This window comes from Phascolarctos cinereus, unplaced genomic scaffold (genome assembly GCF_003287225.1).
Source record: "Phascolarctos cinereus isolate Bilbo 61053 unplaced genomic scaffold, phaCin_HiC Scaffold_2;HRSCAF=192, whole genome shotgun sequence".
Classification (NCBI taxonomy): domain Eukaryota; kingdom Metazoa; phylum Chordata; class Mammalia; order Diprotodontia; family Phascolarctidae; genus Phascolarctos; species Phascolarctos cinereus.
Genome location: NW_027555625.1, coordinates 334,342,353 through 334,369,816, shown reverse-complemented (window position 1 = coordinate 334,369,816; position 27,464 = coordinate 334,342,353). Strand labels below are relative to the sequence as shown.

Here is a 27,464-nt window from a genome sequence, read left to right as displayed (position 1 = left end):
TCAGTCTACAAATTTTTCTTCACCAACAGTACTACATTTGGAATATTTCAATAAGATAATATAGTTTTTTAGAGAGGCCACAGGAAGTAGTGGTTAGAACGCTGCCATCAAAATCCAGAAAAACTGAGTTCAAATCCCATCTCTGACACATCATGTTATGGGACCTGGGCATATGACAAACCCTCTAAGACTATAATTTGCAGATAATGTACCAATGTGGGTGTGTTTCCTCACCCAGGAATTATCTTTGCCAAGGAAATCAAAGGTCTAGTCTCTTTCCTGTACCTTTCTCCATTTGATAATTTTCATATACCGCATGGTGGTATAGGTAATTCAGGCTAGGATCCCTTGATCTAGTTCAACCCTTGCATTTTACAAACATTGAGAAAAACGAGGTCCATAAGTTAAATGATTTATACATGATCACAGAGTAAATGATATTGCCAGGATTCAAAGTTTCATCTCATTGTTAGGGATACCATAGCTTTTTCCCACTACAACTAATGTTCTTTCCTCTGCACATCTAGTTCTGCACCCCTTGAAATAAATAAAAAACAAAACTGGAAAAATCTTCATTATGCCCAAAATGGAGAAAAGGAAAATCAGGCAGTTCTCCTTAGTCAATATTTAACAATTGCAAATATATTTTAAGGACCAAAAAATCTTCACAAAAATGCATATAAAGAAAAGGGCAACACACCTTAAATATATTTTCTCCAATTAGTTCTTTTCTTTGACTTATTTGTTGTTGAACCTTAGTACATTATTTCTCTTTAAAATATATTATATAGGGTAGACTGACTTTTGAAAGAATCTAATATTTAGTGACATTGCATAGTTGAATTAGCCAAAATATATTTCCTTGATCCTTCCATAACAAATCAAGTCTTTGTTGAGGATAAGCTTGCCCTAGTTTGTAGCTCACTAACAAAAATATGTTCAAGATCTCCATGCTATCAGTAATGAATAAGCAGGGAGGAGTGAGTAGTTTACAGTGATAGAAATAAAAAAAGGATTTAAAAAATTTTAAAGCATTTTAAGGTTGAATTATTTTTTAAAAATATACAGAAGAGAACAGGAGAGAGTTTAGAAAAGGACACAGGCAGTACACTTTTGGGACATTTCAATATATACCTACAAAAAAATTAAGCTGTAAGAGATTCATTGTTTCATACACAATTCTCCTTCTGTTCTTTGTAAATGAAAAATGTTCATATTTGTTAATCTAATAATAATTTAAAAAAACTATTAAGAGGTAAAGAAGAATTTTTCTGGTAGTCTTGTCTTCACAACTGAATTAACCTCAGTTGACCAGGCAGCAATTCCACCATGATAACCAAAAACCCAATCAACTATACTGAATTCTCATTAATATTGTGAGGACATATAATATATATAATTTCAACTTAATATTTTATAAACATTTTCACACTGTAAAGCATGTGTTTTAGCTACTTACCATCAACAACTTTTGTTTAAGCAGTTATTGTAGTTTAAAAAAGAAACTATGATTCAGGTTTAAAAGTTAGAAAAAATCTTTTATCTTCTGTCTAACCTGATAAGTGGTCATCCAGCCTTTTCTTTTTTCTTTCAGAGCTAGCTTAAAAAGTTAATAGCAGCTGATATTTATGTATACTGCTTTGTGGTTTCATAACAACCAACACCTAACATTTATGCTGTGAAGCAATTTACTAGATAAAGCTCCAATTTTCTCTGGCAGAATATCTTAATTATAATGTGTTATGTTACATGCAACTTTAGAAATTCATGGTTAAGGCACTAACCATATTTTCCACAAATAGCTGCATTCTTGAGGCATGGTATTAGCTCTACATTTTGCCTTTCCTCGTGCCATTTTTGAAAATTAAGACTGCAAACTACAAAGAAAGTTAACAAACCCCTTTGATTACAACCACTTTAAAGTTTATTTACAGGATTTTTCTTGCGACATCATGTAATAATTGCCTTAGACTGTTTACAAATATAATGGTTACCTTTTGGAACAAATAATTAAAAACTAAGTACTAAATTTCACATCATGATTTGTTTCACTTAACAAGTGAAATTTTGATACAGAAATTAATGAGAGCTGTTTTCTTAAGCAAAAATATGTGATTTCCAGAAAACCCCAGAAACTGAAAAGCCTAAAAAGAAGTCTGAAGAGATCAAACTCCCAAATATTCTTCAACCCCCTCAAAAAAAAAGGGGAAAGAAAAGGAAAGGGAGAATACAATTCTTTTGCCTTACAAAAAAGGGAGGGGAAAAAAATCTGTAATCTCAGCAAAGAGTATCACCAACTGAGTCAGTTTACATTAAGGAATCTTCTTTACATATTATTGAATCCCATCATGCCTTTCATATTTCCAGCAGCTCCTTGTTGAAACTGCCTCATCATTGACTGCAGTCCTGCCATACCTCCTAAAAATAAAGAGAGAGAGAGAGATCGGTAAAGACAAGCAGAAATAGAAACCAGAGCCAATACTTTTAAGTAAGATACAAAGAATATACAGGAGCTATGAAGAGAAATGCCCATATTTCATAAGTGTACATTTTTAATAAAATAAAATTATATTTGCAACTGTCTGTAGGTATTTGTGAAAAGTCAAGTCACATGTATTAGAATGATGGTTCAAAGACTTGGTGGGCCGATAGTAACAAATAGAAAGCACAACACTGAAAACCTGTCTAGCATACAAAAATATATTTACTTGTCTCTGCTAGGAATTCATTCATTAGCAACTACTTAAGTACTCAGACACTCTTGGAACAAGAAGGGCCCTTAGAGCAACAGGCATTTAAAAACTTGAATTTAAAAGTTCTCCCACATCTCTTAAACCAATTCTTCTTTCTCATATCCATTATTCCATCACTGATTCCACTCCATCAACTTGCTCGTCTTGCTTCTCTCATATATTGTCTTCTATCCTTGAATCTCTTGCCCACCAATACTATCACCAACAAGACAACAAGCATTTATTAAATGCCCAATATGTGCCAGGCACTGTGCTAAGTACTGGAGATGCAAAGAAAGGCCAAAAACAATCTCTGTTCTCAAAGAACTCATATTCTAAGAGTTCCAAATCTTTGTCCATGAGCTCCAAAATTCATTTATGTGAACATAATCTTTTATCATTTTCTCTCTGACTTATAACATCTAAGTCTATTCTTTATCCTCACCATGACCTCTAATCCCTTCACCAACCAGTTCTTTCACAGGCCATAAACCCTGTACTAGGTATACTTTGTTCTCTTCCATATCTTACCTCGCCATAAAATAATTTCAAATCAATATTATCCTCTATACTCAAATCCCTTGTCTCCTTATTCTATTGCCTTACCAAACCCGAACTTCAATTATTCCCATCATTCAGTGTCTTAATTCACATTTGTGTGTTACTGAACAGAAAAAAATCACAAAACTGAATACCTTTGCTTGTATGTTCCCACAGGCATCTTAAAGCTAATATATCCAAAACAGAACTCCCACACTAAATCTATCCCACCTCAAACTACCCTATTTTTGAGGGCGGCGTCCACTACACATTTGTATTACATAATCTCAACTGGGCCGTCATTGTACCAAGGAAATCTTTTGCCACCTTCCTAATAAATTTGCCTTTTCACTCATCACAAAAGTTATTAAAAACCCCTTTTTATCCCTTCTCTATTCTCCTATGGCACCCCCTCAGCTGAGGTCCTTACCTCATACTTTACTGAAAAAACAAAAAACAAAAACAAAACCAGATAATTTCTAAAAGCGCCCTCTCTTCTCCACTCTTTATCACATAAAGAGATGAAGTAGCTTTTACCCTGGCCAAGGCAAACCTTGATCCCATCCCATCTCATCTGCACCAGTAAATTTACTGGATCCTTCCTTGCTGACTACAGTGAATTTATATCTCTTCCATCCTTAAGAACCTTCATTTGATCGTATCATGCCTGCTAGCTATCTCTTCTCTCCATCATAGCTGAACTCCTCAAGAAAGTCTTTTACACTCACTGCCTCTACTCCCTAACCTCTCACTGGATTCTAGTCCTTCTTGCACAGTCACTATCTTAGTTTGGACCTCATTATCCCTCCCCTGAACTACAGTGATAGATTGCTCTGTGTCTAGTCTCTCTCCATTCCAAACCATCTTCCATATAGCTGCCAAAATAATCTTCTTAAAGAAGGGGCGGGGTTGTGATAGAAGGGAGGGCAGATTCAGAGAAGGAGTAATCAGAAGCAAAACACTTTTGAGGAGGGATAGGGTGAAAGGAGAGAGAGAGAGGATAGAATAAAAGGGGGTAGGAGGAATAGGATGGAGGGAAATACAGGTAGCAATTGTAAAAAAAATTTTTTTGAAGCTAGTTTCTGATAAAGACCTCATTTCTCTAACATAGAGAACTGTGTCGAATTTATAAAAATAAGAGCCATTCCCCAATTTTGATAAATGATCAAAAGATATGAACATTTTCAGATGAAGTAATCAAAGCTACCTAAAGCTATATGAAAAAATGCTTTACCTCACTAAGCAAGTTAAAACAATTCTGAGTTACTACCTCATAGTTATTCAATTAGATAACAGGACAGAAGAGGTAAATGACAAATGTTGGAGGGGATGTGGGATAAAGGAGACATTAATGTACTGTTGTCAGAGTTGTAAACTGATTAAACCATTCTATATAGTAATTTGGAAGTATGCCCAAAGGGCCATAAAACCATGCATACTCTGACATAGCAATATCACCATTAGGTCTGTATCCCAAAAGAGATAAAAAACAAAAAGCAAAAGGACCTATATGTACAAAAATATTTATAGCAGATCTTTTCTAGGGGTAAAGAATTAGAAATTGAGGGGAAACACATCAACTGGGGAATGGCTGAATAAGTTGTGGTATATAATTATGATGGAATACTAGTGTACTATAAGAAATGATGAGCAGGATGCTCTCAGAAAAATCTAGAAAGACTTACATGGGTTGATGCAAAGTGAAATGTACTAGGTCCAAAGTAATAGCAATGTTGGAAGATGATCAGCTGTGAATGATCTGGCTACTCTCAGCAATAGAACGATTCATGACAACTCTTAAGGACTTAGGACGAAGAATGCTATCCATCCCCAGAGAAAGAACTGATGGTATCTGAACACAGATTGAAGCAACTTTTTTTCCCCCACTTTCTTTACTTTTCTTCAGTTTTTTTGGTCTATGTTTTCTTTCACAATATGACTCTTATGGACATGTTTTACATGACTACACATATACATCCTATATGGAACTGCTTGCCTTCTCAATGAGAGTGGATGTGGAGAGAGAAAGGGAAAGAACTTGGAACTCAAAGTTTTAAAAACAAATGTTAAAAAAACAAAAACAAAAACCAAAATACTCCCCTTAAGGCACATATCAGACTATGCTACTTTGTTCAAAAATCTTTTCCCTACTGTCTCAAGATTAAAACACAAAACCCTTCAGTTTGGCATTTAAAGGAATACACAAGCCCAATCCTACCTAATTTTTTCTTTTAAGGTTCATTTATGTCTTTTGTTTTTTCAATCACAGACATCTCTTGATCTCTTCCCTTACAATGCTAACTCTCACAAAGCTACTTTCCAAAAAAAAAAAAAGTAAACAAAACTAACTGACATTGTGACTAAATGTGACTGCATATAACACACACGGTTGCCTACTTCACTACTGAGAGGAGGGAAGGTTATTTGGTCACTGTAATTAATCTAAGTTCAATTGTCTATTAGCGTTGTTTTCAATTACATTATTATAGCATTGTATATACTACTCCACTGGTTCAACTTTCTTTCTTCTGCATCAATTCATGCAAATCTTTCTATACTTTTCTGAATTCCTTATATACAACACTTCTCAGAGTGCATTTATTCCACTATATTTATGTACCACAATTTAGTCAGTCATTCTCAATCAATGGACATCTATTTTCTTTCAGAACTTTGTTACTACAAAGAATGCTTGCTGCTATGAATATTTTGGAATATATGGGATTTGCTTTAGTTTGTGACTTCTTTTGTGTATATACCCGGTAATAGGAATTGCTCAGTCAGAAGGTCTGAACAATGTCATAATTTTTTTCAGACAACAACTAAAAGTTCTAGCAACAATACATTAATCCCACATATGTATCTAGATTTACTTTTTATTATTCCCCTTCACTGCATTCTACCTTTAGTTAAAATAGACTGTTAGCTATTTCAAAAACTCATCATTCCATCTCCTACCTCTATGTCTTTGTCTCCCTATGCCTAGAATGCATTCATTTCTAAAAGAATCCTAGCTTCCTTCAAAGCATAGATACCACTTCATACACAATGCCTTTCTTAATACTTAACCCTCAATTATTAGCACTCTTTCCATCTTATAATAACTTTGTATTATTTTGTAGATACTTTGTATTTATTAACTTGTACTCATGTTGTATTCCTCCCTACTAAAAACCTTGAAGACAGAATTGTTATAATTTTTGACTTTTTATCTCTAGTACTAAGTATTTTGCACACAGTAGGTATTTAATTAGTGTGTACTAAGTTGAATTAATGTATTTTGGACATCTCCCAATTCTTCAGATTAGGAAGCTAAAGTTATGAGAGGTTAATCAACTTGCCCAATTACAGAGCTGTGTAGTAGCAGAATACTGGTAGTAAATGAAATCTCCTAATTGATAGTTTAGTATTCTTTCTACTTTTCATGATCTCTCTATATCAGATGCCACTTTTCTGATTGGTGAAGTTATATTAGTTTAACAATGTAAAGTCAAAATGTGTCATCAATGTCAACATTATTAACTTCATGTAGGTAACTGGAAACAGACTTAAAAATTACCCATGTGATGAAGAACTCTTGGATCCATCATTTTGGCCATTTGTTGGTTCAGTTTTGCCATTTGGGATTGGCTTACATTTTTTGACATGTCACCTCCTTAAAAAAGCACAAATATTAAGTGTCTGTCAGTATGTTATATTTCTTTTCAGGTTAGATACATTTAGGATTCATCTATGTTATGATTCTAAACAACTCCTAATAACTTTTTGCTTAATTGCTTCAGTTGGTATCCCATTTTTTATGTTATTAACCTTAATTCTGTCCTTCTCAGAGGGACACAGATACACAGTAATCAGTATCATTCTGATAAAACCACTACTAACAGAACTGAATGTCTGCCTAGAGCAAAAAATATCAGGAAGTCAAGCCTCACTTTACAAAAACTTGGGAGGAAAAAATAGAAATTAAGAAGAAAAAAATGGGGCTAGAGTAAGAAGATGATAAAGTAGGCAGGATAATCATGGAAAGAATCTTTGCACATAGGTGAGATATTCGAAAACTCTTTTAGATTTCTGACAAAGTATATAAAATTATTTTGTTTGTTTTCAGAAATAAAGCTATTCTCATCATGATTCCTTTTAACGAAAAATTAACTTCATAACTGCTTCCCATTAACCTGAACTGGAAATCAGATTGTCTTCATAAATCACAGTATGTACTGTTTCTAATGGATTGAAAACTCAACTTTTCCATGTTGAAGGCTCATTCTCTCCTGCATTTTAACTTCTGATTTCCTTTTTCTCTTCTAAACTGCCCATCCTTCAAATTGATGATTAAAAATCCAATCATTGTTATTTTTCTTACCTTTGAAAAGTCCTTTGATACCACCCATCTTTTTCACCATCTGGGCAAACTTTGTATATTGTGTTAAAAGTTCCTGAACATCTCTTGTTGAGACACCGGATCCTCTTGCTACTCTTTGGATTCTGCCTGGTTGCTTACTGAAAACCTTTGCACCATCTGTACTGTCAAGTTCTGTAGAAAAGAGTTATATAATTCTACTGTCTTTCCCTATATATAACAAATATCACCCAGAAAGGAACAAAAAGGGTTATATTGTTTCACAGAGTTTTTTTCTGAACACATTAAAATTATTATTTTTTAAATGGCACTACTTGCTCTGCCCCATAATTTACTTCTTATTCATTTCTTTTGTCTATATAGCCAACAGGAAAGAGGCAGGTCTTATCTACATATTACATATTACTAAAGTGCCATTAATCAAGTCCTTACTACTAAAATAGCCTCTTTCCCTAAGAATTTATCATAATGCTATAAGTACATGTCATGCCAAGAAAACCAGAACCACTCCAATTCTCTGCCTTAGTTTTGATCAATGTGTAATTCTTAGAAAGGAACTTAAGAACAATTTTAAACCATTTCTTTTTTTCCAGTTATTCAATCAACAAGGATTTTTGTTAAACACATACTATATACAAGGCACTGTACTAAGTACTAGGGACATAAAGGAAGGCAAAAACAGTTCTTGCCCTCAAAGACCTTACATCCTAATGGAAGAAGTCACATGTAAATAAATAGGTACCTACAAGATATATGAAGAGTAGCTGGAATATAATCTTAAAGGGGAAGGCTCTAGGAGTTAAGGAGACCAGGTAAGGTATTTGGCAGAAGAGTGTTGAAGGAACTCAAGAATTCTAAGAGGTGGAGGTGAGGAAGGAGAGTGTTCTCGACTGGAGGACAGCCAAAGGCACAGAGACAGGAGATGGAGTGTAATGTGCATGGGACAGCAAGTAGGCCAGTATGACTGAATCACAAACTATGTGGAAGCAGACTGGAAAGGTAGGAAGGGGACAAGCTGTTTAGAGCTTTAAATGCCAACTAGAATATTTCATACTGATCTGGGAGGTAAAAGACAACAACTAGAGTCTACTGAATAAAAGGAGTGACATGAGTAGACCAATACTTTTTCAAAGTGAAAATATATACCACCTGTAATTTTCTACCTTACCTTGATCGTTCATACTGTCCATTATTGTCATTAGTTTTTTTAGCCTTGCCATTGACTCTTGTTCATTGCCTTTGCTCATAAAATCTGTTCCAAAACCAGGGATCATACCCTAAAATTGAAATATCAATTGCTTTAATCCCATATGATGTAAAGCAGAACATAACATTTAAATACACATAAGGGTATTTTAATATTACCACATTTGTCTAGCTTAGAATGTTAGCTGTTATTTTGATTTTAAAATAAAATGTCTGACATCCCCATACAACTGTCAAAAGCAGTTACAATAAGGAGGCACAGTATTAAAAACATTTCTGTGGATCTCAAACAAAGGGAAAGAGTCTTAAGATAACTTACCAATATTTGACTGAATGGGCCCATTTTCATAATATTTTGGAATTGTTCATACATATCTCTCAATGTAAACTGACCTGAAATAAAATACAAACAAGTCAGGTAAAATAAAGAAATATTTGATAAAAATCTAAACCATAAATACAGACTTTTCTTAAGAACTTAAACTCATAATTCTTTATCCATCTGATTAATATTAAGCTAGATATTGTGCTAGATGCCACAGGAGATATAATAAATGAGAATAGGTTCTCTACATTATATGAGCTCACAGGAGATGAAATAAGTATATGCCAAATAAAACTCTGCCATTAGCCTGCCTGCCTGTCATGGGAGAAGATAACACCATGATGATTAAGGGAAGGAAAAGGTCAGAGATATTAGTAAATGAGAAGCAGAATAAGAATGGGCCTTGGCACCTTGGCATATCTTTAAGTAGAGGAATGAGAGAGGCCAAGAAACTAGAAGGAAGAGGGCCAAGTCCATATATCCTGCTTTTTCCAATGACCTCAGGGCCAGACTTGAAAAATTTAGAATAATCTAAGGGGTAAAGAAACCAACTGCTTACTATTCTATCTTATCCCAACCCTTGACAAAAAAAAAAATAAATTCTCTCACTTGTCCTTTACAACCCGAAATACTTTTTAACAGGTGATAAAGTCTTTCTTTTCATAAATAAACATAAAAGGACTTACAAGCTGGCTTCATTTATTACTTCCTAATGATGAACAAAAAGGAGATATGCAGAAAATTACTTCATATCTTAATATGGCCAGGCATAGATATACTTTAGCAGAATTTCTGGCTGGAAATGGTTCAAGATTAGGTATTATGAGATGTATCAAGTACATAAGTAGGTTTTGATAGGTGAATATTGGGACAGTAGCATTTCAGGAAGAGAAAAGAGAATGAACAAAAGCAGAGGCATTAAATCATAGGCTTAGTGCAAAGAGATGATGACTAAACCAGTTTGGCCAATGAGAAAAGTTCACATAGGAGAGTAGGGTAATGAGACTGGAAAAGTAGATGTGGGCCAGACTAACAGATTATTTTGTAAGCCATTTGAAGTATTAAACAACTGTTAAGCAAGAAAGAGATATGGCCAACAACTTCTTTTGGAATGATTAATCTGACAGGGACAGCCAGGAAAGAATGGAAGTGAGATAGAACTACTGCAACAGTACCTCATGAAAGATTAAGAGACTGAACTACAATGGCCATAGGAGAAATAGAAAAGTATCAGGTATATAATGTAGAAAAGAAATAGTCAAATATGAAGCCAAGGCTCTGTGGCTGGGCAAATGGAAGAACAGGAGAACTAATGACAGAAATAAGGTTGTGAAGAAGAACCGACTTTGAAAGTATAAGAATATAGGTTAAGGGTGGGGAAAAAAAATTCTACACACACACACAGAGCCCCAAAAGTCTTAAGACTGCACTAAGACTTTTGAAATAGCGTGTGTGTGTGTGTGTGTGTGTGTGTGTGTGTGTGTGTGTGGCATCCTAACAGAAGTAATAATACCACAGGGCTGGAAAGATCTCTGAAGGATGCTCACCATTTAGGAGTAGAAAGACAAAGAGAAGCAAGTTAGGGAGATAAAACCTTCAGTAACTCCCTTCTTGGATAACATGAAAACCTGGCATTCTTAACAGGCATTTAAAGCCATCCACAGTCTGATTCTAACCCACCTTTCCACTCTTATTTAACAATACTTCCCATCATACATTCTATCATAAAGCCAAACAAGCCTTCTAGCTCCTCCCTAAATGTGGCATTTGTGTGTATTTATAATTCCAAATAAGAATAATACCTATCAGAAATTCTTTCTTAGTCATGAGACCTTAACCCTGTAAAGCTTAGTTCCTTCTACAAATGACTTATCTGTATAGATGGGTATACTTATATCCTCCATCTCCTTAGCATAGTAGAATGTAAGGTCCTAAAGGTCACCAAACAAAGTACCTTTAAACAATGTCAAATGTAGTGGAAAAATCAAGGAAAATCTGATAGGGCATTCAAGTGATGATTTAGACCTTTAAGGTCAGCAGTAGTGGAGGCAAAGGCTAAATTGAGGAGTGTTAAATAGTTGAAGAGATAAAAGCAGCTGGCATAGACTTTAGTAGTTAGAGTCAGGACATCAGGATTTTTCCCTAGAACCTAGAAGGTTCTTCCCTACCCCCCCCAAAAAAAAAACTCCCCCTAAAACTGTGCATGTCAAGAGGCACTTTTGCCTAAAAGTGAAAATTAGAAAAAAAAAAGCAAGACCTATTCAGCAAGACCTGCTAGGAAACAGATGTTTAATATGCAGTTTAATTTAAAAAAAAAAAGATTTAAACAAGTATCTTATGTTAAATGTCACAAAAAGGTCCAAAAAATAATAACTGACACAAAAGAAATAATCTTATCATTAAAATATAGAGGAAAATAAGTAGTAGTATCTTTAATAACTATGACTACAGGGAGAATTCTCACCAAACAAGGGATAAAGGTAATCATAAAAAGTAAAACAGACAATTTGATTAGATGAAATTGAAAAGCTTTTGCACAAACAAAATTAATGCATCTATGATAAGAAGGAATATTGCCAACTGGAGGAAAATCTTTACATCAAATATCTCATAAAAACCTGATATGCAAGATACATCGGAAAATGACATAAATATATAATACCAAGAGTCATAACCTAATAAATAAGTGGCCAAAAGATGGGAACAGCTCTCAAAAGAAGAAATGCAAACTAATAACAATCTTAGGAAAAATTATTCTAAATCAGGGCTTCTTAAACTTTTCCTACTTGTGACCCCTTTTTGCCAGAGAAATTTTTATGTGACCTCAGGTATATAGATACATAAATCAAACATTTACTGACAATAAATCATAAAGAAATTTATTTTAAAACAATTCTTTGGTATATATATAATTTTATCATTTATTAAAGATTAAAGCAAATTTGCATATTAATGAGATGGGTGTGCTTGTTTATTTTTACATAAAGAATTAAATCTTGGTGGTATATTTGAAACTAATATTTTGGTCATTGCACATTTAGAAACCTTTTACTGTTGCCAAATTTTTCATGACTCCCACATTCAGTTACAAGACCCTAACCCATAGTTTAAAAAGCACTGTTCTAAATCATTAACTAGAAAAATTAGGATTAAAATAACTCTCATGTCACATCACATACCCCTTAAATTGGCAAAGATATCAAAAGATGGAAATAGTCAGAGGGGGTGGGGAAAGACAAAGATACTAATATACTGTTGGTGGAGGTGTGAAATCGTCCAATCATCCTGGAAAACAATTTGAAATCATATGAGAAAAATGACTTAACTGTTTACATCTCGTGATCCAAAGATCCCACTGCTAGGATCATGTCACTAAAAAGTTCAACAGGAAATAGAAAGGTCCTGTATAAATCAAAATCTTCATTGGAGAGCTTTTTGTAATGGGCAAAGAATTAGAAACAAAGCAAGTTCCCACACTGGGGAATGGCCAGGCGTGCATAATATTATTATATAATATTGTATATTATATAATAATATATATAATTGATTTACATGTAAGAAACAAAGAACATGAGTAATTCATAGAAACATGGGAAGACTTGTATGAACTGATGCAAAATGAAATAAGTAGGACCAAAAAAACACCCAAATCCCGTATGCAATAACTACAATAATGTAAAGAACCAATAAAATGAAGTCAAATGTTATGGAAGATGAGGAAACAAAAGCACTACTGTACTTTTATTGGAGAAGTTGGGAACTAGGGGTATGGAATGTCTTATATACTGCCAAACTCAGCTCTAGTGTTGAATCGTTTTATTTAATTGGGGAAAGGGAGAGAATAACTGTGAATGGTTGTCATATAAAAACAAAAGGCATCGATAATACTTAAAAAATGAAAGCAGTTATTTTGAGAAATTCATAGGAAAATGAAATTCTGTATTTTTATCTTGAGGAAAATAAACTGGAAATAATTTTTTTAGTTGGAGGAATAAAAACAATTTAGAAATCCAAACTGCCCATAGATTTAAGAATACAAATGACTCCAAAATAATGTTACTTAATATTAATTTTTCATACTAGTACATAGCTCTGTGAAACATTCAATAAGCTAGATGTCAAATTAATTTTTGAAACTGGCATACCATGTTTCAACTTTTCTATAAGTGCTTCATTGTCATCCAACTTCAATTCATTGACTTTATCTATTAGTCCTTCAATATCACCCATACCTAGAAAAACAAAAAACTATATTTAAATTCAGTAAGACAAGCGCCAGGCTTATTTATTTTCCAGAGCACAGAAAGCATTCTTTTAAACTAACAAAAGAAGGCTTTTAAACTTTCAAAGTGCTTTCACTTCACACTTTTACTGAGAAGTAGCTCAAGTGGCTACTATATTCCTCATTTTATAGAAGAAAACACTGAAGCAAAGAAATTGAATAACTTGCTTGAGATGACATATCTATTTAATGTCAAAGTTGGAACTAGAACCTAGGTCTCTTGATGCACAGTTCTGTGCTATTTCCATTTTGCTTCTCCCCACCACAGATCATACCAAGAAGTTTGCTGATAAAAGGCTGTGTTTTAAAAGGTTCAAAGTCATCTATATGCTCGCCAGTACCAATGAAAATTATTGGACTTTTTGTGGCAGCAACTCTGCAAAGAAATACAAAACATAAGACAATCTCAGAAAAGGGAAACAATATTAGAAATTAAACAGTAATCTCTAGTATACTCCTCCTACTAAAAATACACTATTTGATTTCAAGAAAACAAATGAAAAGTAATTTATAAAGTCTATAAAAATAGTTCATGTCTAGTTAAACTATCACATATAATATCAGACCTAATATTTCAGTAATTTGATTGAAAGAAAATATAATCCAGCTGGAAGGCAGCAAATGAATTTCATTTAACATGTAAAACTGTGTCCTTGTTCTGAAGACTACAGAAAATTGGAACAGGCCACCTCAACTCAATATTCCAATGAGAGGACTGGCCATGTTCCCTCATATAAAATGTGTAGTGTTTGTGTCATCACATCTCAAAATACTAGATTATAGGGACATACTGAATTCTTGTAAAAGCCTATTCAATGGTAAAGACTCATCATAATCCAAATCAGAAGTTAAAAGTTAATTATGTTCTTATCACTAAAAGGGGAATAAAAACATTTATTTACAAAGATCATATTTCAATATCTGCCAACCCTTTTCTGCAGAAATCTAATAGCTCTGTCATACTCATTCAATAAAACATGTGGATTCCTAGATATTCCTAACAATAGGAAACTAATATAACATGTAGATGAACTTTCAATATACTTAATAGACTATTGTATTTTCTTGAGAGTATATAAGAAATTTATGAGGAGTAATATCCCTAAAACACAAAAGTTCCATGTTTGAAAAATAAATGCTGAAGTTACAAAAAATTACAAATGGTTATAATTATTCAAATGAATGGTTTTGTGTCATCTAAGCTATGGCAATATCATTATTCTAGTAAGTAAAGCCATAAAGTAAACATGTGAAATGAAGCTTATGTCTCAATTATGGCTTTCCAGTTCATATACAATTTGATTTTAATTATCCCTTAGTGGTATACATACTAATTTTTCAGAAGGAAGGAAAGGAGGTAAGGAAGGAGGGAAGGAGGGAGGGAGGGAGGAAGGAAAGAAGGAAATTTTGCCTGATCTAAGGCCTAATTTTTTTGAACAAAAATGTAAAAAGTGATGCCTATATCATTTTGAAAACATTTTAAAATTTTAACTTGATAAAGTTATAAATAACCCTAACATTAGTATTTCCAATACTTACGCACTAAGTGCACCACCACCTTTTGCATGGCCGTCAAGTTTCGTCACAATTACAGAGGCTACATCTACTTTGTCTTTGAAAGCCTTAGCTTGTGCTTCACAAGCCTGACCAATGGAGGCATCCATTACATAAACAATGTTATCAGGTTGCTAGAACATTTGAATGGAAAAATTGCAAATTTTCATTAATAATTTTTCAAACAAAAACATTTTAAACAATTTATACAAAAATAATCTTTAACTGAAATAATCAAAACAAAAAACAAACAAAGCCATGAAGATACCTGTATGATCAATATGTGATTACCTAGGATCGGGGTGGGGAACCTGCAGCATTAAGGCCACATGTGGCCTTCTAGGGTCTTAAGTGCAGCCTTTTGACAGAACCAAAATTTTACAGAAAAAAACCTTTTATTTTTATTAATACATTTTTGTCTTTTATATTTTATTTTTAAAATGAACGCATTTAAAATACCAAAGAACAGAAAAAGTTACAATGAAATAATCCTCCCAGATTGACTAGCACAGTTAGAACCCTAGTAAGGCATAAGGCTAAATTGATGGCTGCTACACTCATTATTTAGTTCTAACTTCCCCTGCCTGACTGGTACCACTACCACACGAGGCTGGTTGGTGAGAGTTTATGGGGATTGAGTAGGCTAGTCTGTTATCAACTTTTGACAACAGTGCACTGTGTTTCTATCTGAAGTGGAATTCGTAAATAGTTGTACAGCTTGACAGTATTTTTTAATTCTATCTGCCTAACAGTTCATCATGTCAAAGAACAGCATGAGAATGCTGAAGGAAGAAAACAGATTTTTTAATGAAAACTGGGAATTGCAATATTATCTTGTTTCTGCTAAAGATAAGATGATTTGCTTGCTTTGTGACACTGCAATATCAACATTAAGGAAATTCAGTGCTCATCAGCATTATAACACACCGAAGGACCACAAATATTTTAAACTGGAGGGAGACACATGAAAGGTTGTACTGCAAAAATTAAAAGATGAAAAACAAAAGCAAAGACAATTCTTTAAAGCAGCAATAAGACCCGGAACTAATGCCACTGAAGCAACTTATAAAGTAGCTTATATACCTGGGAAAAAAGGGAAGCCATTCAGTGATGCAGAAATTGTGAAAGAATGCATTGTTGAAGTTGGAGGATGCTTTAGGCCCCAATAACATTTCAAAGTACAAACAACTACCTTTTGCAAAGAGAACCATAATTGATCAGCAGCATGAATTAGCCTTCAACTTAACAGAACAACTTCATGCAATACTTCAAAAGGAAAATATATACTATTCAGTTGCTTTGGATGAATCAACTTATACTACTTACTTGGCATAGGTTTTATACTTCATTTGGGTCATAACAGAAGATTTTCTTTGCTACAAAGAGTTACTCATTTTAGGCACTCTTGTGAAAAGAACAGAGGGAACAGACATCATCAACAACTTTCAAGATAAATGTCATGAAATTGGACTGATTTTGGTAAATTTAATGAGTTTATGTGCAGACAGCACACCTTCCACGACAGGAAAACATGAAGAGTATATTGCACAGATAAAATATTAACAGGTCCAAATGCTCTCATTTCTTTTCTTTGTATCTTACATCAGCAAAATCTCTGTGCTGGGCTTTTTTTTTTTTTTAAGGCAATTGGGGTTAAGTGACTTGCCCAGGATCACACAGCTAGTGTCACGCATTTGGTCTGAGGTCACATTTGAACTCAGGTCCTCCTGAATTCAGGGCCAGTTCTCTATCCACTGAGTCACTTAGCTGCCCCAAAATCTCTGTGCTAAAGTTACTGTTTTACATGACACTTTGCAACAAGTTATAAGTATCGTTAACTATATTTGTGCAAGTACAACACGGCATCATCACTGTCATAACATGCTGAAGCTGAATGATGAAATATTCAGTGTGGATTTACTGTAAGATTATAATTTAGAATCTTATACAGATAAGTGCTGGCTTATCACAGGGACAAGTGTTAACCAAAATTTTATCTCTATGAGAATAGATAGTTAAATTTTATGAAGAACAGAATCAGCAATGTGAATTATTGAAAGCATATTTCTATAGGAATGCTGCATTTGTGTGATATAATGTCAAATCAAAATGACTTGAATATTCCTTTGCAAGGTAAAACTTTTATCTATATATGATATGTGGCAAAAAATCCAAGCATTTGGAAAAGAGCTATCTTTTTCCAAAACACTTCCTCAAAAGGAAATTTTAGATGAACATTTTCCCCAGTTAGTAAATGTCACTGATAAGCAGGATGATATATATGAATCATTTGAAGAATACGTAGGTGTTATAGACCTATTAATTGGAGAATACTATGTAAGGTTCACTGACTTTGAGAATCATGACATCACACTCAAAATAGCATTTCAGTCTCACCTAGCTGATATTACCAAGGTACCTAAAGAACCACAGATGGAACTAACTGAGTTCTCAGTAGATAACATTTAAAAGTCATTGCTTGATGCTAAGAAAGATCCAATTGAAATATGGAAAAATGAAGTAGAACAGCCACACCTCTGGCAACATACCTGAAAAATGCTTTCTTGCTTTTCAACCACTCATTGCCGTGAATCTATATTCTCCTACCTAACCCAAACTGAGACTCCCATAAGGACACAAATGACTGCTACCCATCTAGAGGATCAACTGAAATTGCAGATCTCCATGCTGCAACCAAATGTTTAAATGCTTTCCAACAAAAAGCAGATGAAGTCATTAAAAGGTCAGTTAACTTTAAAATGAACAGTTTTCATTTTTCGAAATTATTAAGTACATAGTAGATTTTTACAAAATAACGTACATTTTAAAGTGCAACTAATTAAAGTTTCTTGAATGCAGCCTTATTTGATTACAGCTAAATATTAATGCAGCCTTCCAACATGAAAAGGTTCTCTCCCCTTGACCTAGGACATATTCCCCACATCTATCCCAACTAGATAAAAACATAAGTATGGGCAGATAATGATTCTGTGCTCCCATCAGCACCAAACCAAAATAAAGACTACAGTGTGAGACACTGCCAGTCTCATAATATTGATGCTTAACAGGGTATTGACTTATGCTAATATACTATGTGTAGAAAATAACCCCATAAAATTGGTTTAAGCAGGTATACTATGTCCATCTCCACCTTCTTAATCATAATTAAAATGCAAAGATCTGTTTTGAAAGGCTTTCAAAATTCACTGATAAGTAAATTCCTCTAAGTGTATTTAAATAATTTACAAGTTACAAAATTAAATATCAAGCCCAAATAGTCAACAACTTAATACAAAAGTGTTCTGGTTATGTTTTTGATTTTCTCATATGTACATAGGAATAAAAATGCTATGAAGGAGAAAGATAAGAAACGATCACAAAATGTACTTGTATTTCCAAATTATGCATTTGACAGAGAACAAAATGAATGAAAGGATAAGGCTTTACCAAATAGTAAAAGTGTATGCATTAAAAAAATTATCTGAATTCATTTTTATTGAAGACTAGCTAGGTAAAATGCTTGGCATATCATAATTAGTACCACACCATACCACAATAGTAAATTAAATAACTTAAAGAAAGGGACTTACTATAGCATTAGCTACTTGCAACATTTCTTCAAACAAAGAATCTTCTTGTTTATGACGGCCACTTGTATCAACAATAATAATTTCAAAGTTCTCGTTTTTGAATTTTTCCACACCTTCAGAGGCAATGATCACAGGGTCCATTTCTGTATAGCTATTCAACAGGAACAAGTAAGCCCAAACAAACAAAAATCACTTTCAAATAACAAACTCAGATATCTTTACCTTGTAAATCATACCTTATAAGCTTCAATTCTGGACAAATTCCCTAATTGCAGAATTCCCTTTGGAAGAAACATGATCTAAATTGTTTAAAATTTTGCAATATGATTCTTGAAATCTGTGAGTTGTCCAGTTTTCCAATGATAAGATTTATATTTTTAAATTAAATTTTATTTTATTTTCAGTTTCTGAAATTCCCTTATTACCACATTCCTTCTGCCCCACATTGAGAAAGCAAGAAAAACAAAGTTCATTATAAATGTGTATATTCAAGCAAAAAAAAATCTAGCATTAGCCATGTCCAGAAAATAGCCACAAAAAAAGCCTCAATCTGTACCATGAATCCTTTGCCTCTCTAGGTAGGTAGCCTGTGCTTGATACTTGTGACTGCCTGTTTATATACAGACATACACATACACACACACAAATGAGCTAACATTTCTAAAGCACTTTGAAAACCTTACAGCATTATATAAATAGTGACTTTTTCATGTGTATATGTGTATGACATGCTTCCCTAAAAGGTTTTTGGGCCTCTGCAATATGTTGATTGGATCTATGATCTCCTCTAATGAAAAAACAAAACAAAACACAGTTCATCCATAGTTTCTCATTCTGTTCTGTCCATAAACCAAAGAGGCTTTGATATACAAAGTGCCTTTTTCTAGACACAGACTGGAAACCAGTGGAATAAGAGGGCTATCAATTATCTCTGATATTGCTACATGAACATACAACCTTTTTTCTGGTCACACATACATTCCTCTGATGACATTCTTCATTTAAACTGTCCTTCAAAATTCTTTATGGGTTATATGCTGTAGTCTCCACACAGCCACCATCTTCATTGCCCTTTTGATGGCCTATACCCTTAATTCTTTAGAGACTGTGATATTCCATCATTTGCAATGATATAGTACCACTGGAAGATGATTGATATTAAGGCTAGTGAAGTAAAAGATAGGTCTTTCTTTCAGGGAGAGGCTTGACTCATTAAAAACAATGAGAATCCAGTCCTTTTCTCCTGCTGCTCAACTCAGAGCCCAGTTTGCTCTTCATCTAATCTCTGTCCAAGAGAGAGATAATGATGACCAGCTCTATAGGCTATCTTACTGCATATCAGTATGGACAAGTATTTGTCAAGCTCTTGATTTTTCCTGTGTAGTTAGGCTGAACTCTTTTGAACAACCATAGGAGGCTCTGTGAAGGTCTGAAGCTTGATGCAATCAAAATAATGTCATAATAATAATAGCTAACATTTATATAGGGCTTACTATGTTTCTAGAATTGTGCTATATGCTTTACAATTATTATCTCATTTCATCCTCACAACAACCCTGCAAGGTATTATCCCCATTATTATTATTATCCCCATTTTACAGATTAGAAATCTGAGAAAAACAGAGGTTAAGTGACTTGCCTGGAGTCACACAGCTAGTAAGTGTCTGAAGCTGGATTTGAACTCATATCGTCTTAACTCTAGGTCCCCTGTGCACCGCTCTACCTAAAGGAGCATTTTCAAGAATGCACCATCTATGCAATTCCTCCTGCTATTCAAACTTTGGGCTGGATATAACCTATGATGCCAAACAATAGCAGCAAGTAATAACATCTCCTTCTTTTGTGTCTTCCTTGATGATAATCACAGAGGTACAGAACAAGGTTCTCATTATCATATCTTTCAAGGAATCTTGTATGATTCTGACACATGCATAAGAGGGTAGTCTTTAAGGCTGCATTTTGCTCTATCAGATCAAATTTTTTTTTTACAGTCAACAAAAAACAAACCGTGGGATCATGTATTCTTTTTACCTTTCAATCAATTATGAAATTATGGAAGTGGTGGTTTGCTATAGAATATTCTCTGTAACACTCATTCTGTTCCTTTTTCACACATTCATCAAGGAGGCCCTTGATACACATATAATTATCCTCGAAGACTTTGTAAAGATGGGAAAGTAGACATGTGAGTGAGAGCTATTTATATTTTCCCAATTGTTTTCTGGTAAAAATAATGGATGTGATTCCCCCCCATCCCAACCATGTGTTTGCATCCACCTTTCTTTCTGACATCTGGAGAATTAACTGCTGAATACTTGGTCTAGTCTTGCTGCTCTTCCTATCTTTTTTTTTTATAGTACTATTTCTATTTCCTCACACAACATGTTGGGGGCTGTAAAAGAGTCTGAATATGTGTGTACACGCAAAACCCATACACATAAATATACATACATTCACAAAAAACCTAAAGAAAACAAACATAAAGTAATGAGGGGTACACAGGTACAAGTAGTTGGGAAAATTATGAAGCTCACATAATGAGCTGAATTTTGAAGGAAACAAGGGATTCTACAAGGTGGAAGTTAAGAGGAATACATAATATCAAAGTTAAAGGACACATCCTTCTTTCCTAGTAATAACTGATAAACTGTTTTGTGAAACATTCTTTGTAAGGTGTTTTATTGGAAAGTGTTGTATAAAAACAAATTATACACATATACACACAAAAAAACAGTTGCATTAAAACAAAATTAAGTTTCACTTCCACAGGTTTACTTCCTGAATGAAGTAAACCATTTTTTGAAGGCCTAAAATTAATTTGTTAATCCCTCAAATAGAGAATTGCTAAAAAGGGCTTCTAATGCAATTATAATTCTTTTGTTTATTCACTCAGGAAAAATTACTTATAGTATGGTTGTGTTGTGCAGAATATCACAGGAGACAAAATCAAGATCTGTACTCTTAAATTTACAATTTAGATGCGGATACAACACATGAAATGTTTCATAGAATTCATTCCTTCAAAAGGCATTGTATTAAAATACAAGCAAGTTCATGAGATCACATATCACAGATTTAGGCCCATAAAAGAACTTAGCTCCATGAAATTGAAGCCAATTGAGGTTAAGGTTTTATCCAGGGTCAAATCCATAGTACGTCACAGAGCCAGAATTTGAATGAAGTTCTCTAACTCATAAATCCAGCAATCTTTGCACTATACTACATTAACTTCTTGTGATTAAACAACACAAAGTGTATGTAGCATCATAATACTGCTTCCTGATGGAAGCTATCAAATGGTTAAGACTGAAGAATGGAATTGAGAAGGATGACACCTGGATAAACTATGTCACCAGAGAAGCACCACATGAATAGCTGAGATAAGTAGATTTGTTTATGGAAGTGTAAGAGTTTATGATAACAATTCAGGACTGTACTCACTGCCACCAGAAAGTACAGAATACTTAAAGAGCCAGACTCAGTGATCAATGTAGATTTTGGAGGGTAGTGTTAGGAAATGTTCAGTATATCACTACAGATGCAAAAATTTAGCTCCTACCAAATATTTAGTAGTAAGACATGATCTGGTGGCTAGAATTATACATCAGAAGGTTGCTATCTTTCATGAACTTATTGATGACAACTGAACTAATAAGTCATAGGTAAATATGATCACTGTACAGAACTGTTGCCCACAATTACCTGAACATAAAAGTGATTCACAGAAACTTAAGAATAGCATTTTTAAGAAATGTCATTATATTAAATACACAAAACCTCCCAAACTACAAGGAATTAGAAGCTTTCAAGACCTTCCAAGAGGAGATTAAAATCAAGTAGGAGCAGGATGACAAGAACACCATCCCTGCTGAACCATCTGCTACTAAGATTATAGCAAGGATGAACTTATAGTCTAATATTTTAACTCAAATATAAAAAGCAGGTACACTAAATATAAAAAAAATAGCAAGATAACAACTTGTCCCAGCATCATTTGTATTTGAATTCCACTGAACAAAATGAGAACAAGATGAAGAATAAAAACACCACTACCATTAAAGAAATAGAAAGTACAGGGAGTAATAATCAGCTAGTCCAGGAATGGGGAACCTGCGGCCTTGAGGCCATATGTGGCCCTCTAGGTCCTCAACTGCGGCTCTATGACTGAATCCAAACTTCACAGAACAAATCCCCTTAATAAAAGGATTTTTTCTGTAAAACTCGGACTCAGTCAAAGGGCTGTACTTGAGGACCTAGAGGGCTACATGTGGCCTTGAGGCCACAGGCTCCCCACACCTTGAGCCAGCCTCTTAAGACCTGAGCTGGTTCTTAAAGGAAGGTAAAAGAAGGTAGAAAGGAGGCATAGGAAAACATTCTAGGAAAGAACAACATGAGCAAAAGTGTAAGGAAAATGTGTACATAATAACTCAACAGGCTGTTGATGAGGGACAACTTTAACCAGGGACAGGGCTTAATAAATAGGAAAAAAGTAAACAAAAAACTAAAACAGAAACATACCTTCCATAAAATGGAATTCTTGCTTTGGTAGCATTCTGTTTTAGCTGGTCAAAAGCTCCTATAAGACAAAGAATTAATGAATCTTTTGAAATATGTATATACAATTTATAAAAATTAATTTGAAATGGTGACACATTACCTGCTCTGAATGTGTCTGCACATATCAAACAAGTCTTCCAACCTTTTCTCTGGTAATAATAGGCTAACTGTCAAAAGGAGAGTCAAAACATGTTAACTACTATCATCTAGTTTTACGTGTTTAAGATTTTTTTTACATTAACATTTTATTTTCTATTATAAAACTAGTAAAGTGAAACCAGTTTAAGGAAACTGTATTTCCTTCCTAAAAATTAATCTTTTTGATTGGTGATATATGAATACAAGTCATCTCCTAAATAGATTTCACTACCTATTTGTATTATCATATTAGAGGCAGAGAGGTGGAATAGTGGAGTAAGCAAAAGACTTGGAGTCAGGGAGACTGAAGTTTATATTCTGCCTCAGACACTTGCCAACTGTGTGACTCTGGGCACGTCATTTAATGTCTGCCTGCCTCAGATTCCTCATCCTCATCAATAGGGATAATAACAGCACCTAGCTCTCAGGGTCATTGCATAAGCAGACTGAGAATACCTGAGGTGTCAGGAAGGATATGAAAGGTCTTTACATCCAATGTTAAAAGGATAAAATCATCTTTTTATGTTAATAGAATTGACGTATACATATTACTTTATGCTTACAAAAAACTTTACATACATTATTTAATTTGATTTTTCATAATGATGAAATATTGTAGGTATTATAATAATACAGAATATCAGAGTTAAATAAGAATAGCTAGCATTTAGTGTTTTAAGGGCTGAAATGCACTTTACACATATTATCTTATTTTAAACCTCACAACCACCCCAGGAGGTAGGTGCCATTATTATCCCCATTTCACAGATAAGGAAACCAAAGTAGACAGACATTAGATGACTTGCCCAGAATCACACAGCTAATAAATATCTGAGGTCACATTGAATTCAGATCTTCCTGACTCTAGCTCTGACACTTTGTCCCCACTGTACCATCTAGTTGCCTTTGAGGATTATGATAACCCACATTTATATAAGCTTCAATTTTACAAACATTTTCTTCAACAACTCTGTGAATTAGATATTAATATTATATCACCATTTTATAGATATGTAAACAAAGTATCAAGGAAGTCAACTGACTTCGACTGATCACACTGCTACTCACAGACACTCAAACCCACTATGTCTTCTAACTCCAAATCCAGTGCTTTTATTCCCCTTCTATATCAAGGTTGCCCCTTTAAAGGCAAAAAATGAGGCTAGTTATAGGCAGGACCTCTCATTTTGAAAGTAAAATATTTAAACAACAAAAAAGGGGTTTTGTCTGTTCAGACAAGCAAATGGGAGTCCTATGAGAATATAAGATTCAGACATTACTGCTGGAGGTCAGGATAGTTAAGAAAAAACTCAGCCAAAGATAAGTGAGCAAGTGCACAGAAAACTCTTAATTTTCATGGAATAATAAATATTTTTTATGTCTGATGCTGATTTGATAGGTCCTTTAAGAAAACTGGACTTGTAGTAAAGTTAAAGTACTGTTTTTTACATAATGCACTACAATACTTTAAGGATTTGTGATTTTATGGGAGGGGAGAGAAATATTCCTCACTAATAAAAGAACATAACCTTTCCAACATCTGAATAGATGGTCTTTAATGAATCGCTTTTTGGGGGGACATCTTTTGATGGCAAGTTTCTCCCAATTCATGTGGCTTGCCCACTGGCTAACAGACACAGAAAGTTAGCTTGGTAGTATCTTCTAAGCCTTGTGTTTTATTGGCAAGCCCTTCAAGAAAACAGGGTCAGCTCCACACCAAAATGAGGCTTCAAAGTAGGAGTAACAGCATCAAAACTATTCATTGTCCCTATGACCGACCAGTGGTAATTTATATTATTACTCTCCATGCCAACTTTCAAATGTTATTTAAAATAAAAATAGAAATCTTAGGAAAATAATCAAATTTACCACAATCTAGACAAACACTCCTATATAAAGCAAATCTAAGAAAAGATGAAATTCTTATTCCTGCATTGCACAGGCTAGAAAAACAGGATCACGACATGAAGACATATAAGTCAAATAGGTAAATTTATTGAAATACAAGTTAATAGGTGAAAATAAGGACTGGCTTTTATAAAAGACAATTTTTTAGAACATCTCTCTAGATGGCATTGTAAAAGTATTTGATATAATTTACCTTGGAACATGTCGTGGTTTTACCACTACCCTGCAACCCAACAAACATAATAACATTCGATTTCCCTTTGGTTGGTGTCCAGGCTTTAACTCCAGGGTCTACGAGCTGCATAAAGAAAATCAGGTTAACACACACTGAAATTAAAAGATTACAAAAGAAGCAAATATGTTACAATTAAGCTCAGATACCCCCTTTCTTTAATTTTCTCAATATGAGTTAATTAGCTTTGAGCTCTTCAAAAGAACTTATTAGCTGACTCAATTATTTCTGAGCTGATAACACAGATTATCACTCTTTTGCTACTTAAGATTATAAGACTAAAAGTTGTTCAAACTATTTTATATTTATATAGCATGTTTTCAAAAGTTTAATGCTGTAATTATCCAAATAAAAATATCTTCAATATTCAATCAACCAATAAGTATTAAGTATCTACTTTGAGCCAGATGATATTGTAGGTAGTGGTGATTCAAGTACAAAGAACAAAATAATCTCTACTTGCAAAGAGCTTATATTCTGACAGGGGATACAAGAGTGAGTGATGTGTGTGTGTGAGTGTGTGTGCACACGTGCACCTGTGTATAATTACATAAAAGGCAATTATAAAATGAATAAGTATAAATACATACAAAGTAGTCTGAAAGGATACTAGTAGCTGAGAGGTTCAGGAAAGACAATGCAGAAGATGATACTTGAACTGCAACTTAAAAGAAGGGATTTTATGAAGACGATGTAATTAGGGAGTTCATCCCAGGCATGGGGGACAGCTGATAAAAAGTCAGAGATGGGAAAGAGAGCTTCCCGTGTGAGGAACAAAGAGAAGGCCAGTTTTGATGGATGGAAGAGTGCTGGAAGATGAGTAATGTTCAATGCGGCTAAAAAGATGGGCTAGGACCATGCTGTGTAGGACTATAAAAGCTAAAAGGGGAATTTATATATGATCCTAGAGGCAACAGGGACAACAGGGAACCACTAGAATTGACTGAATAGGGGAGTGGCCAGATCTACACTTGAAGAAAATTACTGTGCAAAAAGTGTGTAGGATGAACACAAATACTAAGAGAATCAAGGTAGTAAGACCAATTATGAAGCTGCTGTAATAGTCTAGGTAAGAGTTGATGAGGGCGTGAACTGAGATGGTGGCCATGTGAGGAGAGAGAAGGGATTATATGTGACATGTGTTTTGAAAATAGATGTGGCAGGATTTGAGTTCTGACTGGATATTTGAGTAAAGGAAAGTGAAGAGTCTGGTATGTTGCTGAGATTACAAAGGTGGGAGGACAGAATAGTTGTGTCCTTGACATAAATAGGAAAATTTGATAGAGGGTGGATGGTATGGGGGGAAAAATTAACTTTCTTTTAGACATGCTGGGTTTGAGATATGTCTGAAACATGTCAAAGTCTGAAATGTCTAAGAAATAGCTAGTAATGTGGGACTGGAAATCTAGAAAGACTAGGGCTAGATATATAATTGTGAAGTCATCTGCATAGAAATGATTAAATCTATAGGAACTGATGAGGTCACAGCTAAGAAGAATAGAAAAGGAAGAGAAGAAGGACCAAGAGAGAATGCTGCAGAGAGGTCAAGAAACATGAAGCCTGAGAAAAGACCTTCAGATTTGGTAATTAATTAAAATTTGGCACCAGTAATTTAGCAATTACTGATAATCTCGTAGTGAGCAATTTTATTTGAGTGATTAGGTCAAAAGCTAGATTGCACAGGGTTAAGGAATGAGTAAAAGGAGAGGAAGCAGAATGCAGAAAACTTTCAAGGACTTATAATAAAATGATGACTTGAGGGGATGGTTGAGTCAACCCATAATTTTTTTTAAGGGTAGTGGAGATTTGGGCATGTTTGAAGGCAGTGGGTAAGAATTTAGTTAATAAGGAAAGATTAAAAATTCATTAAAGATTGAGGATGAGTGAAGATACAATCCACTGGAGAAGATGAAAGGGGACAGGGTCAAATGTAAATGAAGGGGAGCTGGCTTTGGCAAGGAGAAGGGCTACCTCTTTGACAAAGACAGGAAGAAAAGAAGAGGTTAGCTAAGGAATAGAGTAAACCTATACAAGTAGACT

At 34.2% G+C, this 27,464-nt stretch overlaps 1 protein-coding gene across 4 annotated transcripts in view; it reads right to left on the bottom strand.

Annotated features, from left to right (window-relative positions):
- Positions 1 to 27,464, bottom strand: part of SRP54 (signal recognition particle 54) — a 97,654-nt gene that overhangs the window by 40,695 nt on the left and 29,495 nt on the right. For 3 of the 4 annotated variants that reach the window (XM_020991392.2, XM_020991391.2, XM_078150309.1), the window contains 12 exons: positions 25,386 to 25,490; positions 23,247 to 23,313; positions 23,108 to 23,165; positions 18,590 to 18,740; positions 14,985 to 15,133; positions 13,721 to 13,821; positions 13,309 to 13,395; positions 9,158 to 9,231; positions 8,801 to 8,909; positions 7,636 to 7,806; positions 6,832 to 6,927; positions 1,902 to 2,418 (listed from right to left, as the gene is read on the bottom strand). In XM_020991392.2, coding sequence (XP_020847051.1) covers positions 2,327 to 2,418; positions 6,832 to 6,927; positions 7,636 to 7,806; positions 8,801 to 8,909; positions 9,158 to 9,231; positions 13,309 to 13,395; positions 13,721 to 13,821; positions 14,985 to 15,133; positions 18,590 to 18,740; positions 23,108 to 23,165; positions 23,247 to 23,313; positions 25,386 to 25,490 — 1,260 coding nt within the window. In that variant the 3' untranslated portion in view covers positions 1,902 to 2,326. Of the gene's footprint in view, positions 1 to 1,901; positions 2,419 to 6,831; positions 6,928 to 7,635; positions 7,807 to 8,800; positions 8,910 to 9,157; positions 9,232 to 13,308; positions 13,396 to 13,720; positions 13,822 to 14,984; positions 15,134 to 18,589; positions 18,741 to 23,107; positions 23,166 to 23,246; positions 23,314 to 25,385; positions 25,491 to 27,464 lie in introns of those variants that run through there. The other variant, XM_078150310.1, reaches the window with a different exon arrangement.